Source organism: Uranotaenia lowii, chromosome 2 (genome assembly GCF_029784155.1).
Source record: "Uranotaenia lowii strain MFRU-FL chromosome 2, ASM2978415v1, whole genome shotgun sequence".
Classification (NCBI taxonomy): Eukaryota; Metazoa; Arthropoda; class Insecta; order Diptera; family Culicidae; genus Uranotaenia; species Uranotaenia lowii.
Genome location: NC_073692.1, coordinates 373,231,578 through 373,246,398, shown reverse-complemented (window position 1 = coordinate 373,246,398; position 14,821 = coordinate 373,231,578). Strand labels below are relative to the sequence as shown.

Sequence of the window (14,821 nt, the reverse complement as noted above, 5' to 3'; positions counted from 1 at the left end):
TTCAATTTTCAACCGGTTTTGATAAATAGCCACTTGAAATCTTCGTTTGGAATTGAAATTTAAGACCAGAAGAAAAGCAGATTTTTTAAATGTTACCATTAAGTCTAAAACTGTCGCTGAAACATAATTTTCTTTAAAAAAATACGTTTTTAATAATTTTTTCGATCAGATAGTCATTAATATAAACAAAACTCTTGATCATACGTAAAAATGAAGTTTAGGTGATCAATAGAAAATTTATTCACCTCCAATATGCAAAAAAGAGATTTCAAACTTATGTTGCGCAGTCCGAGATATTTGAATCTAAGTTCAAGTTTTTTTTTTTTATTTTTCCATAATTTCATATTTGGAACATAACTCAAAAACTGTTCTTCTGAGATTTTTTTTGAATTTTATTTTCGGATTCAGCGCTCGATTTCACAATAAAAATTTTGGTGAATTAATAAAGTCCACGTTTTTTTTAAATTTTGTAAACTAGTGAATTAAACATTCAAAATACTGACAGCATTTTGTTGCCTATAACAAGTACTATCATACCTATTTTTTTTTCAAAATTTGAAATTAACGCACTTTTGAGATTTTTGCGATGCAAAAGAAGAAGAAAAAACAATTTGTGCAGTTTCCTTCAAAATCCATCATTATTAAATTGATAGCTAACAAAACCGTTCATTATTAAAATAATTACTGTGTGTTAGTGGTGGAAAAGTATGGAAACACTGTCAAAAATGTCCACAAAGTTCAAATCAAGCATTGAAGTAAAGCACATGATCGGCAACTACGATTAAGGGCCCTCAGGGAAATCGAGTCTCGTACCAGCATTTTTAATTTTCAATATATGTATGTATGTATGTATGGTAGCCACCTTGGGTGCACGGTTGTACCGCAGTTGTGGCTAAGGCTTCATCAACAAGTCACCGTAAGTTACCATATATCCAGTTAATAACTGCTGGATGAGACGTTCAAGGGAATGGATTCGTAAGTAGAGTAACTTACGATATCCGAAGGGTTGGGATCGATTGGTCTCGAGAAGTTATTGCCGAACATACAACTAACTCACTATGCAAGTCTCTGTAGTCCCCGCCCCCAAGATTTGTTTTTAGAAGAGCGCGTCAAACAGCAGGAGAACTTAATACGAGTAGGACTTCCACAGATCCATACCCATGCGCTCAATCCCTTTGTTTGATGCCCTGATGCATCCCACCAAACCCATAAATATTAATGAAATCCAGAAATCATGTAAATTATATGGTTCATGTAAAAGTGGGAATATATGATATGAGTATGAAAATGGATATAAATAATGAATTATGAGTATGAATATGAATATGAGAATACGGTTATGAATTGGAATGTGAGTATAAATATGGAAACAAATCATTTGATTGAAATGGTTGATAAATAAGAATTATTGAATGTTTCAAATTTTCTGAAAGATTATAAACGAATAATTTATCAAATGAGAATGTTTTATTTTGCAATTCTGTTGAAGATGAATGATTAACATTTAATAATAATCATGTAAAAACCAATATCAAAGTTTTTTTTTAAGTGGAATGATACAGTGGGAGTGTAATAGATTTTGTTGGAAAGTTTTCTTCAAATGCTTTGCTGCTTTCACGATGCTGAAAATAAATATGATTAGTTTCAATAAAGATTGAAGAAAATGTAAGATAATTTATGTAACGTTAAATGCGTTTTAAAACGATTAACTCCATGTGCTAGCAAATATAAATTGTGGGCATTGATTTTAATAGTTGCATATAGAAATATGCTAAATAAATGTCTAACAGAAACTACAAATAATTACATTGCAATGATTGCATGAGAATAAAGTTTCAGAAATATTTGGTTATGATATTAAAAGGTTTAATACATTTCAATACCTAAAGCAGTACAATAGTAGTTGCAATACTTTGTGTTGCGGGTTAAAATGACGATGCAGAAAACAATGGTTATGCTTGTTCATGACTATAATGGTATTGTAAATTAAGAGTTCGGTATCGAATTTTGAATACGGCGAATGCGCCAACTGTAAACAAATCCAGATAATCACATAAATGCGTTAAACTCTTTATTTTACATCCGAAAATATGATCTCCTTTTAATTTTTCTTATTTTAGTGAAGTTAAATTTAATTTTTTAAATAAGGCGAATAGCTTTTTTTATGAGTGTGTAATCCCACAGTTCATTCGCCCATTTCCCCTCAAAATTTCGTCGCGAACAAAAGGGCCAATAGTTATTTCGAGATGGAAAAAGGGCATTGAAGTTTTTGAAATTTGTTTTCCCAGGACGAGGAGAAGCACAAATCAGCATATATATATATATATATATATATATATATATATATATATATATATATATATATATATATATATATATATATATATATATATATATATATATATATATATATATATATATATATATATATATATATATATATATATATATATATATATATATATATATATATATATATATATATATATATATATATATATATATATATATATATATATATATATATATATATATATATATATATATATATATATATATATATATATATATATATATATATATATATATATATATATATATATATATATATATATATATATATATATATATATATATATATATATATATATATATATATATATATATATATATATATATATATATATATATATATATATATATATATATATATATATATATATATATATATATATCTCTTTTCAAAAAGTTCATTTATTTATGAAAGTGAGATTATTTGTAATAAATGTAACCTCTGTGGCGTGGCATCAATCTTCAAGAAACATTCATTTAACATTGAAATCTTTTCTAACAATTATCTGGCTGAAAAACTGTGAAATCATTCAGAAAACTCGAATAAGCTTGAAAGGAAGTTTATCTTTGTTTCGATATTGATTTTACCTATTCTTAAGCTTGATTTTTGCCAACATGAGAAGAAGCAAAGTAATTCACGAAAAAAGTTATAACCATTTGAAAATAAAAAATCCGAATTATTGTAAAACTGCAGGTTTGTTTGCTGAAGCTTTCAATAATTTCATGACATGGTTTTGCGAAGGTTTCATAAATCAACAAAATCATTGGCTATGCAAAGCCATCAATTGCGATATTTTATTTTCATCCTACGGTTGAACAGATGTCAAATTAGCAATCAGAAAAACTAAATTTTGAATTTTTATTTTAAATTTATTGTATGACATCGAATATCAAATCTGGGGTACAAGTTCCGATTTGTTCTTGTTCACATGAAATGTGCCGCCGACCGTGGCCTAGAGGATAGCGTTCAAGACTTCTAAGCCAGAGGTCATGAGATCAAGTCTTGGTCACGGCAAACATAGTTACTCTTTCTGCGGGTTGGTGGTGTTAGCATTAGTATAATGCTAGACATTATATCCTTGAAAGATGTACGCTTAGTCTTAAGTAGAATTTAGATCTCTTCAAAGAAACATGAAGTTTCACTGAGATTCTATATGAGTGTGTTGGTTTTCAAAAAAATGTTTTGCAAGAACCAAAAAATATTTTAAAAATAAAAAAAATAGTTTTTTGAATTTTTAGTACATCACTCGTGATTTTTGAATGAAAATTTTCATTTCCCGTACAAATAAAAAAAAATTATTGAGTCCTGAATTTTACAAAAAATTTTTTATTGCTATTTTTGGCATTAAAAACAAGAAATCAAAGATTTTCGAGGTATACAGATTAAAAAATATTAAATTTCCATTCACATCTTGCAACGGACTTGTGTACAACAATGGGACAGGAGGAGATTAAGCGGATCAATTGTTTCACGATTCAATATTTTCTCTGGTTGTGCATGGATCGTAATTTTTTTTCCAAATCAAGGTGTTAGTATTGTTCAACAAACTTTTTGTATAGAAACCCGATACTTGGACTTGGACTGTAAATCGATCATTTCCAATCAGGTTTATCATTCTGAAGTGCTAAAAGATTGTGGTAAAAGAAATAGAATATCTATTTTGGATGGATAAGGGGAGTAGGCGGTGACCCGATGGCATCGCACGTGTTTGTTTTTCGTTCCAGTGAAAATTATTAATTATTTCTTTATTTAAAAAGAAATTTTGTGAAAATCTATTTCAAAATGTTTTTAACGCGCAGACGGATGTGTGTACAATGATTAAAAATCGAAAGTTGCTCCTGAAAGCTTGTGGTGTTGTTTTTTTTATGCTGCATTAAATTTGCTTGGAGCGAATGTGTTGAAGCCTGTTTATGCTGCTGGGCAAGAAAAATTAAAGAGTGGATCTTGAAGCCAGTTGAGCCTAGAATTGGTTTCCTATTAATTTTAGGATTTGCACTTTTAGTGATTGTGTTTTGTACGTCCAACAAATGAAATGCTTTTATTAAGTGAAGAAAGGTAGTCGTGATGATTCGGTTAAAAAGCTTGGGGCAGTGGTTATGTTTGGAAATGTTGTGGGAAGGTTAGTTTTCCGGGAAGTCCTTAACTAATAGTTCAAGGCGTGCTATGACAAAAACAATTTGTCGTTTCTGCTGGTGGGCCGCTGAAAATTGCTGAAGCCAATTAATGGCTAAATGATAAGTATCTTTTCATAATAGTTCAAATTTGAGTGATTTAAATATTTTTATATTGGCTTAATATTTAGTAGTATTTAAGGTATCTATAAAAAATTTAAAGATTAGTTTTGTTTTAAGTTAACTCAAGTTTTATTTCAATTTTGTTCTATTGCATATGAGCTAAAAGTGTACATCAACGTGGAACTGATAAACTGATAAAAGACTGAGCTAAATCTGGGGACTGAAGGAAATGTACAATTAGATACAACAAATTCTTTCTAAATGAAAAGTTATTATTTTGATTATAGAACATAAATGGTGACCCGTTGATCAATATTTATCTTCTATATGAAAGCTCACTTTATTTTCTTAAAGAAAGATTGCTATATTGATTGCTTAGAAAACCTTTCGAGTTCTAAACAGATCTCGAAAGGTTTATTTTGTACTTATTTTCTCTTTGTTCTTTTTTCTTTTCAAGAGCGAGCAAAGGCGCTTTATCCTTGGTCGATGACCAGAAATGATTGAACACAGAAATCCAAAACAGAAATTATAGCTTAGCAATTTCCAATCCTTTTATTTATTACACCAATTCTTCAAAATCTTCTATTCTAAGGTTTTGCGATTTTTGTGTACAAAATAAATCATTTCCAACCACTGAAGAATAGTCCCTGCGATTGGCGAAATCACTATAGGTACATTAAGCTTGGTTTCTTCATCAAGGAGCATTTTTCTTAGCATGCTTCCAACGATACTGCCCATTTGAAACGTATGGTACTGGTGGTCCACGTTTCTTCCTGTTCCTGTGTTCCGGATGTCTCTGCGTTCTCTGCTCCATGGTAGGCCCAACCACTTTGTGTTTTTATTTATTTTAATATTTTTATGTTAAAATGATCAAAAAACATGAACTAAGAAAAGAAGAATAATAACACATTTTATTATTCTTTGGGACTCAGACATAAGTTCTGGCTATGGAAGTATGATTAGTGAAAGAAATAGAATATCTATTTTGCTTGCTATGCTTTATTCTGTTTATTGTTGTTATTTTTTTATTGTTTAGGGTAAGTGAGCCTTAACTTGGCATGCTCCTTATCTTGGCATGCCAAAATGCATTTTGGTGTTTTTGATGTCAAACATACGCCTAAAAATGAAAAAAAAATTAAACATAAAATGAAATCGCATATGGCAACATTCTGCATAGCATTTGTCCACAATTGAATCCAAATGACTGCGTAATAATTTTTTTTCGCAGGACAAACTGCAAATAAAATTATGATCTTCGGAAAAAATCTAAAATGAACCTACCTTGCTAGTGCATCTGCCATCTTCGGATTGATTTTAAAAACACACTTCGTTATGGAAAAATCATTAAAAATTACCGTTGGTTGCAGCAAAACATGGCAAAAAATATAAAATTATAACTTATTCTAAACTAAGGTTGCCAGAATTTTTTTCACTACCATCCGGGCCTAGCAATTCCGGGCATTTTTTCAAAAAAAACCTGGCAAAATCCGGGCATGGATTTTAATTTTTCAAATCCAAAAACCGGGCAAAAACCGGGCAAAATTTAGGTGTTATTATATATAAAAGCAAAGCAAAAATGCAAAAAAATCGAAATTAATATTTTATTAATGTAATTGCAGACTTCCAACAACTTTTTGGAACACTTAAATATTTAAAGGTTTATAAAAGTAAATCAGCGAAATTATTTGAAACAACCGTTGAACATTTTTATAACGATAATCGATTTTGATGAAACTTACTCAAAAACTTGGATTTTTTTTGGTTTTTTTTTGTGAAAATTGTGAAAAAAACCGGGCAATATCCGGACTTTTTTCACGATATCCGGGCAACCGGGCCGGACCGGACTTACTCGAAATTTTGCATCAAATATCCGGGCAAACCCGGATAAAACCGGGCAATCTGGCAAGCTTATTCTAAACAACGTACATTTTCTATCTAGAATTCAAGAAAATATAAACATATTTTTCGCCTAATCTTGGCATGCAATTCCACAGATAGAAGTATGCATGTATGTGTGAAAACGACATCAGCAGGCAGTCGGCAGCCGGCGGCCGTTCGTCGGCCGACGGTGCACAGTGGTCTGGAAATTGAAAAGCCGGTCGAAAGTAAAATGAATGATTGAAATAAATTAAAAATATCATGAATGTATTTTGGACTATAATCTATTTATTTATCACTTAAGCCGACTCAAGCGTATTTGGCATCTAAGTTGGAATTATAATGCTACCATTTGAGCTGCTCTTTTATGGTAAATTTCGAGAACTTTTCTTCTCAATAAAATTTACCTCTCAATAAATTAATTTGCCGGATCCGAATCCGAATTGATATCTTGGATCTCAATGTTGAAGTTACTATATCCATACCCAAAAGATTCCACATTTGGAAATAAGGTTTAACGTATTTGGATTTAATTTTATTTGTATTGAAGATGAACATTGGCTGCATATGTGTCGCTTTGAAAGGAATTGTTATAAAGCTCAAATTATGACACTCTATGTTTATTTAAAAAAAATGCACTGCAATGTTGAAAAACTATGTTGTAACGAACTGGAATTTTTATTGTTTGCAATTTCATGTGAAATCAAAAATAATATTTTGACCAAGTTTGTTTTTTATTATAGATCACTGTGCATCAGCAGAAGGTGATGACGTTTGTTCTCTGTAGCAAAGGAATATGCAAAAGAAGCGCTGCCGAGTTTGGGTGATGATTTTGCATGAGTGCGAGTGGGATGCAGCTTGAATTTCACCCCAACTTTTGAATTTGCTGTTCGCTTCCACTGGCTATAGTTTCCAAACGAACGAGTGAGATGCAATCTCTTTCTATCAGGCTGGCTGGAGTGAGCGAAAGTTTATCTTGTTTTGCTATCCCGGTGTACGCAAACGATTGCTAGAAAATTCCTAAGGGCGACACTTTTAAAATGTATGAATCAAAGAATCTTTCGCTGACTTAAGTTTTAGCTTTAGCTTGCTTCTTGCCTCGATCATAATGGTTTTTAAAATGTCGGTCCTCCTTTTATGGGAGTGGAATTTAAAAAAAAATGAACATTTAATATCTTATGTTAACCTGTTAACTTCAATGGAAACAGATCTACCATGATTGCATGTTAAAGATTCAGCAAACGATTTGTTTGCTTGATTAATGAACATATTTATGTTAACCAATGCAATAGTTTGGAATTTTTAATAGAAATTATAAACACACAAAAACTGAAATAAACAAGTAAAGCTTTTATACGTGAGATTATAATTCTACATGCAAATATCAATTGTAAATAATGATTGACATTTCGTGCTTCCGACTTTTTGAAAACAATACAGAACATTGATGTGCTTCCTTTCAGGATATTTTCAATGAATTCGTGGGGGCTGTTTTTGTATTAGTTAGGCAAGTTTTTCCTAGAGACGGCCAATTTAAGGAACTCATAAAGGGCCAAAATTCGGCGCGGGGGCTATAATAAGGAGCATTTCAGTCAGTAGTTTAATCAGGTTTATCGCAAATTATCAACCGCTTTCAAGCAAGGACATATTTTTACTGCATTTCAGGCTAGTAAGCAATCATATTTGTCGAAGGACTTTTGAATGTACACATTACAGGAAGACTACAATCATGGGAAATCTAGTCAACCATGCCTTAGGGGCCAAGATATGGTACATTCACCCTACACTCTGTTACAGAAAAACAGTTTAGAATCCTTAGGGTTCAAATGTGATTATTCAAACCTCATAAAGTTCAATCGTTCATTAGTCATGTTCATGCGAATTCATTAGAAGGCCTCATTAGGAGCAAATAGGATTTTCAATAGGAAGTATAGGAGACTATAGATAGGATCATAGGTTCAAAGAAGTTACTTTATCTACCAAAAAATTTCTCATGCCACTATACCTTTTCCCAAACATTCAGCGTGGAGATCTGTGGAGGGATGGCGTACAGCCGGCCTCCGCTAAACATATCTTCACATGTGCTGCACTTCTTTTCCTCCTATCGACTACATGGATTTGGCCGGCGTCGTTATTGGTTCAAATAAAAGAAGGAGATTCTCAAAATTGCATAGCGAGATTGTGATGCTTGTTCCCAGCACCTTTAATTTGGTACATTGTGCAATGTTGATTATCTTCGAACCAATCACGGGGTGCAACCATTATGTCATTGACCAGGAGGGGCCGCAGGTGGACAGAAAATCGCGCGAAAAAAATAATAAAATTAAAACTGTGGGTAGATGCATATTTTACACCAAAAAATATCGTAAAAAGGCTAATTCATCAGTGAACATTCCAATCAACATGATTTAGTATTATTTTTCGGAAAAAGTTTAAAAACAGCTGAAATATTGACAATTTAAGTCATTCTGTGCAACAATGGGTAGGGGGTGGGTATATTAACTGTCCATTTCAGTTTTTAGTTTTTTTTTTTCAACTGTGACTGGAACAGCTTCGGTGATTGATTGATTGAAAACCACAAAACTTAAAAAAAATTATGATATTGAAAAATACTAGCATTTTAATGTCCTGTAGCAAAATTTGTGAAAACTTTTTTTTTATAAAATTTAATCATCATAAAAAATTTAAAAATCGTCATTTAACAGCATCCGGTACGTTCAGTACTAAGCGAACAAGCGAACGAAGCAACAAAAAATCAAAAGCTTACGCTGATTATCTCGATGTTCCGAGAGTATATAATTTAAAAAAAAAATTATTTCTATTTTCTTCCTTCTCCAGATACTGGGCGGTGACGGACATCGATTACGCCCACCAGCGGACGGCCCGCCGAATCGGTTACATGATCATCGTCATCTGGACCCTGTCGGTGCTCGTTTCGGTGGCTCCCCTCTTTGGCTGGAAGGATCCGGAGTGGGAAAATCGCGTCTACCAGGATCTGCAGTGCATCGTCTCGCAGGACGTGAGCTATCAGATCTTCGCCACGGCTTCCAGCTTCTACGTTCCACTGCTCGTAATACTTTTCCTGTATTGGCGAATATTCTTGGCCGCCCGGAAAAGAATCCGTCGAAGGCAGCAGGTAATTACACCCTCAACCCCGAGGGAAAACTTTCGGTGTTTTCGGAGTTTCCCGGTATATTTCTTTTCTTTTCTTTTTACGTACCACTTCGATTTACTTTTTTTCCTCGTCTTCGTCAGCAAAGTCATTACCTTGTTATCGTTCGTTCTTTTTCCTCACACTCTTTTTTGTCCTATCTCTAATTATAATTACCCTTCAGAAGAACAACTACCAACTTTGTCATAGTCGTTCTTTCTGTTTAATAACACCATTGTTCATTCTCAGAAAAAGTTAAATGTCCTTTCGAATAAAAGAAAACCTTCATTGTTCTACTTCACACCCACCAAAAATCACTCGAAACAATTTTTTCCTCTCATTTTCCAAGTTTAAATTTCAAACATGCCTTCGGCTACGTTTTATTCTTCTTTTAATTAAACTTACAAGAGTACCTATTTCATAAAATAACCTGCTACCGAAAGAAAAAAAATGAACAGGACATTCGGAAAAAACTTTGCCTCCTCCTCCTCCTTTTGTTCGACAATTTTCACCGAGACTGATTCGGACAGAAGGAGTTTTCCACTATCGCTTCCCTCCACTCATAAAAAAAAACATCCAACCATAATGGGCAAAATTTTATACTCAATTCAAACCAGGGGTTTGTCATGTTTTTTTCCTATGAAAGGCAGAACAAACGATGCAGGTTTGAGTTTTTCGGTCCACCAAGAGTGTGCAATTAAATAATTTGCTTCCAACTCGAATCGAGCAAATTTTGTCCATTTTGGTTCCTTCTCATAAAATATTGTGAAAGTTCATAAAAAAGCAATCAGATACAATTCATTCTAATTATAAATATAGGAAAAATATGATGAAAGAAACTAATAAAGCAAATTCCATAGATCATAAAAAAGCATTCAGATACAATTCATTCTAATTATAAATATAGGAAAAGTATGATTAAAGAAACTTATAAAGCAAATTTCATTTCGAACTAAAAAGTTTAAACAATTCAAGTTAAGCAGTATCTTAAAAAATCAAATTTTAAGGAAAAATTGCAGAATCTTTATAAACAGATTAACCACCGTTTGTTATTTAATTTATCGGCCTTATCGGTGCAAAGTGATGTTCTTTTCGAGGACATCTTAAGATTATAAAACTTAAAAATTTAAAATATTTATCAAATTTTTATGATTGAATAAGGTTATTCAAGAGTAACAGTATTGATTCAGAACTGAAGCCAAAACCTCGAAAAGTAATCCCAGGTTCAGAATTTCACCCCAGATTCTTAAATTTTCTCACCTGTTGATTTTGTTGAATGTTTATTTAACGAGCCTTCAACTGCTATCCTCACTTGCTGATCGAAATTCAGTTCAGAGTACTTAATTTCAAATGAGATTCAACTCATTGCACAGTGGGGATTTTTGATAAAATAAAGATACCTATTCCTGTGACGATCGCCTAATGTGTACTTAATTCTAGAAAACTATCATTTCTAATGCAAAAAAACACGAGCAATCGCAAGGTCTACACCGTTTTTTGATTAAAAGACTCTCACGATGCCTCGTTTTGCCCGATTTCCCCTATTCTTTGGGGTGTAAAGGTATAATTCCGATTGAAGCAATCTATCTTGCAACAAAAAAGTTATATTAATCATTCTTATTTATGTCAAAATGTTAGCTGAATCGATTGATGTACTCAAATTTTTGTTTCTACGACGGCATGTGACTCATTTTGCCTCTTTTCCTCTAAATTGAAAAAAATCTTTCAAAGAAATGTAGTCAAACAATGTGTAATACAATACATTGTATTACTGTTTTGGAATTTTGAATCTCAATTCAGTTTAGGATTCTTGATTTTCATTTTGGAACATCATGAATAATCAGAAATAAAAATCTGTTTTGAAAACATGGTTCAAATTTGGTTTTGCATTTCATTTAATGTTTGATTAAGGATTTTCGAAATTTTCAGTAAATGAAAAAAAAAAAGAAAAACTAAAAACCACCCCGAGTTCTTCTTTCGTATTCAAATGCAATGTTTTTAAAGAATCCAAATATAACGAAGCTTTAAAATGGCGATTAAGAATTGAAACTCAGAATCAGTTTCATTAAATGAAACCCATATATTTATTGAGATTCACAAGTCACATTAAAAATGAATTCAGATTGAAACCGAAAACATCGAAATCTCAATAATAGATTTCTTAAATAATACTCACTCTTTGGCTCATATGTGATATTCCGATTTGGAACTAAGATTCAGAAAAAAAATTATTTTTGAAAATTTCCTTAATCGTATTGAATTGATGGAATCCGAAACAGATTCCAAATTTTAATTTTAAATTTCGGTTTCAAATTTAGAAATAGAAATTATGTTCCAAATTCAGATTTAGCTAGTAAATAAGTTGTTTAAACAAATTAAGAAATTCAATTCGAATAGTTATTCTTAATTATTTTTTTTCGTTAAGTGATTAAAAAGATGTTGTACTAGGATTCCATAATGATGACGGCTATTTGATAAGCGCATGGCATTCATTATAGCTTAGAGCAGGCTATAAATCAATTAAAACGAGAGAATATTTAGTCAATAGACTGAGTCAATTTGGGACCATTTTTGAATTTCTTCAAAATCGGGGGTCTTAAAAGCTTTGTTATGGTTCAAAACTCAGCCATGATTTTATGCAGAATTTTCGCAGAATATTAAGTACCTTCTACAAAAGTAAATTTGAGGTTTTAGGTTTGAATGGGAAAGTTGATAATTATGTAATCAAAAAGCAGCATCGTTTTTGTTTCTTCTGTGGAATTTATCCCAATTTATAAATTCTCTTATGAAAATTTTTTGCTGAAAAACTTTGTTGAAGTCCTTAACATTCATATCTTATTAGGCAAAACAGTTATTAGCTGTTTAACAGGGATAAGTCTTTTGGTATTGACAAACAATAAATTCAGTTGGCATCACTGCTGGTGCCTCGCGAAGTATTGCATGAAAATAAGTCATGCAGTACGTCGCGAAGCACTCAGCAGTGATTTCAGTTGAATTTATTGTATTTCAATGCCAAAAGACATACCCCTGTTCAACAGCCGATAACTTTTTTGCCTAATATGATATGAAGTTACGGTCTTCAACTTTAGAGAATTCATAAATTAGCATAAAATCCATGAACAAGCTCGGTTTCACAAAAGAACCAAACATGATGTAGATTTTTCAGTACAACATATTCAATTTTCCCATACAAACCTTTAAGTTCAAATTTACTCATGTAAACAGTTCTTAACAATCCTGCAAAAATTCATGGATGAGTTTTTAACTAAAACGGAGCCATCTGGACGCAAGGGTTTGAGAAATTCAAAAATGACCCCAAATCGACTCAGTCTAATGGCCAATTTATTCAAAAAGTACCATTTTCGAAATCTCAGAAAACAAAATTCCATATTCCAAACTCCATGATTCTTAGAAAAAATAAATACAAATATGTACCTCTAAATGTTACAAAGATTCTGGATTGGATTTTTGATAAAAGTTGCTTGAATTCGGTTTAAATCGATGAATTATAAAAGTTTCCATAAATATTTGGATTGATGAATCAAATATTTTTCACCAATATTGTTTTTTTTTAGTAGAACAGAAGTTGTTTATAATCACAAAATACTACCTTTGTAAATTTTTTAGCGAACAAAAAATTGGTTCTAGAGAGTTAATATTGCAACTTATTCAAAAGCCTTATTTCAATTATAATCTTAAATTTTGTTCAAAACTATAAGATACAGATTTTTGCTGCCAAATTTTAATTGCATTTTTTTTTACTTTTGAAAATATGGTTTATTTCTGTCGATAATTGAAATCTTTTCAATTTCCTCGATAGTTTGGTTGGTTGAGCTTTTTTGATTTGAACATAGAATTTTTTTTTTAAATTGAAGGCATTCTTGAAAAACTGAAGACTCTTGAACAAGTTTGAAAATTTTATCATAGAAGATTTTTTTTTGTTACCGAAGGCTTCATTATACAAAATTATCTTACAATTTTTAAACTGAACTCAAAACCCTAATTAATTTGCCTTAAAGAAGCATCATGAAAGTATTTTGGATTAAAAAAACTCATTTATTAAAACGTCTTTTTTCATTTCTTAGTTGAACTACTTTTAAATTGATTTCAAGACCCTTTCTCCTGTAGCATAGTCAGCAATGAGTTGATCTTGAAAGCCGAAGATCTTTTCTGACAATCAAACCTTTCATAGTTTCTTATAACTTAAATCTTAAAATCTTTAATCCTAGGTTAATCTTTTTTTTTCTCTGAGCATGTAAAAAGAAAGAACAGACTAATCCATTTTCTTGAAACCAGACTCTTGTAACAAGATTCTGCTAGAAAACGCCTTAAAAACTTATTTTTGTTAAATGATTTGGTAATTATATCTCAATCATGTCTAAATGTTTTTCAGGCTGTAAAAAAATCAACTACAAGGAGATTTTATCCAAGTTAAATTTATACTTTGAGAAAGGAATTTGCCGTAGTAATGGGAAGTTACTTAATCCCAAAAGGTGTTTAAAAATAAGTGTTAATAAACATGTCAGAAAATTTGCACGCCTAAATTAAGTCCTAACTCACTCAAAGCCAAAGACATTTAATCCTGAGACGTTTCCAAATTGATACTAACTAGAATTTTTGTGAATGTCTGTATGTAATTCAATAGACCATGCATCTGTATTGAAACTTAAATCTTGACTCAAAATATGGGTTGTATTCTAGTATGATTTTTCATAAGAAGTGTAACCAAACAAGTGTAAAATTTGAATCTAACTATTATAACTTCAAAATTTATTCATCTTATACTTATTTTACATGTCAACAAATTGGTAGGCATGTGACCGACGTTAAATAATTTTAAAATTATTCAAGAAAATTCGGAACTTTTCAGATACAGCTTCAAAACATTACAAAAAAATATTAAACAAAAGTGTTCATGCAATAATCAACATTTTCTTAAACCGCAAGTAGTTGACTACTGCAAAAAAAGTTAAAAAAAAATTTGTTTTGTTTTCTTTTTATCACTTTGTTAAATAAAGGAATTTCAACCATTTTTTTAAGGTTTCAACCAAAAATTGAATTTTAGATATTTAAAGGAAAAAAATCGCTTTGCAGGTTTCAACAAACAGGTTTAATAAAATTAAACTTATTTTTAAATAACATACTTCAAATTTCAAGTTTCAAAAAATTAGGCATTTTACTATTAAAGATAGTTTATCATCATCA

The 14,821-nt window shown here is 31.1% G+C and overlaps 1 protein-coding gene across 2 annotated transcripts in view; it reads left to right on the top strand.

Annotated features, from left to right (window-relative positions):
* Positions 1-9,335: 9,335 nt before the first annotated feature.
* The window catches only part of LOC129745431 (5-hydroxytryptamine receptor-like), an 82,766-nt gene continuing 77,280 nt past the window's right edge, over positions 9,336-14,821 (top strand). Inside the window, exon 1 of one of the 2 annotated variants that reach the window (XM_055738504.1) lies at positions 9,336-9,601. In XM_055738504.1, the coding sequence (XP_055594479.1) occupies positions 9,365-9,601 (237 nt within the window). In that variant the 5' untranslated portion in view covers positions 9,336-9,364. The remainder of the gene's footprint in view (positions 9,602-14,821) is intronic. The other variant, XM_055738505.1, reaches the window with a different exon arrangement.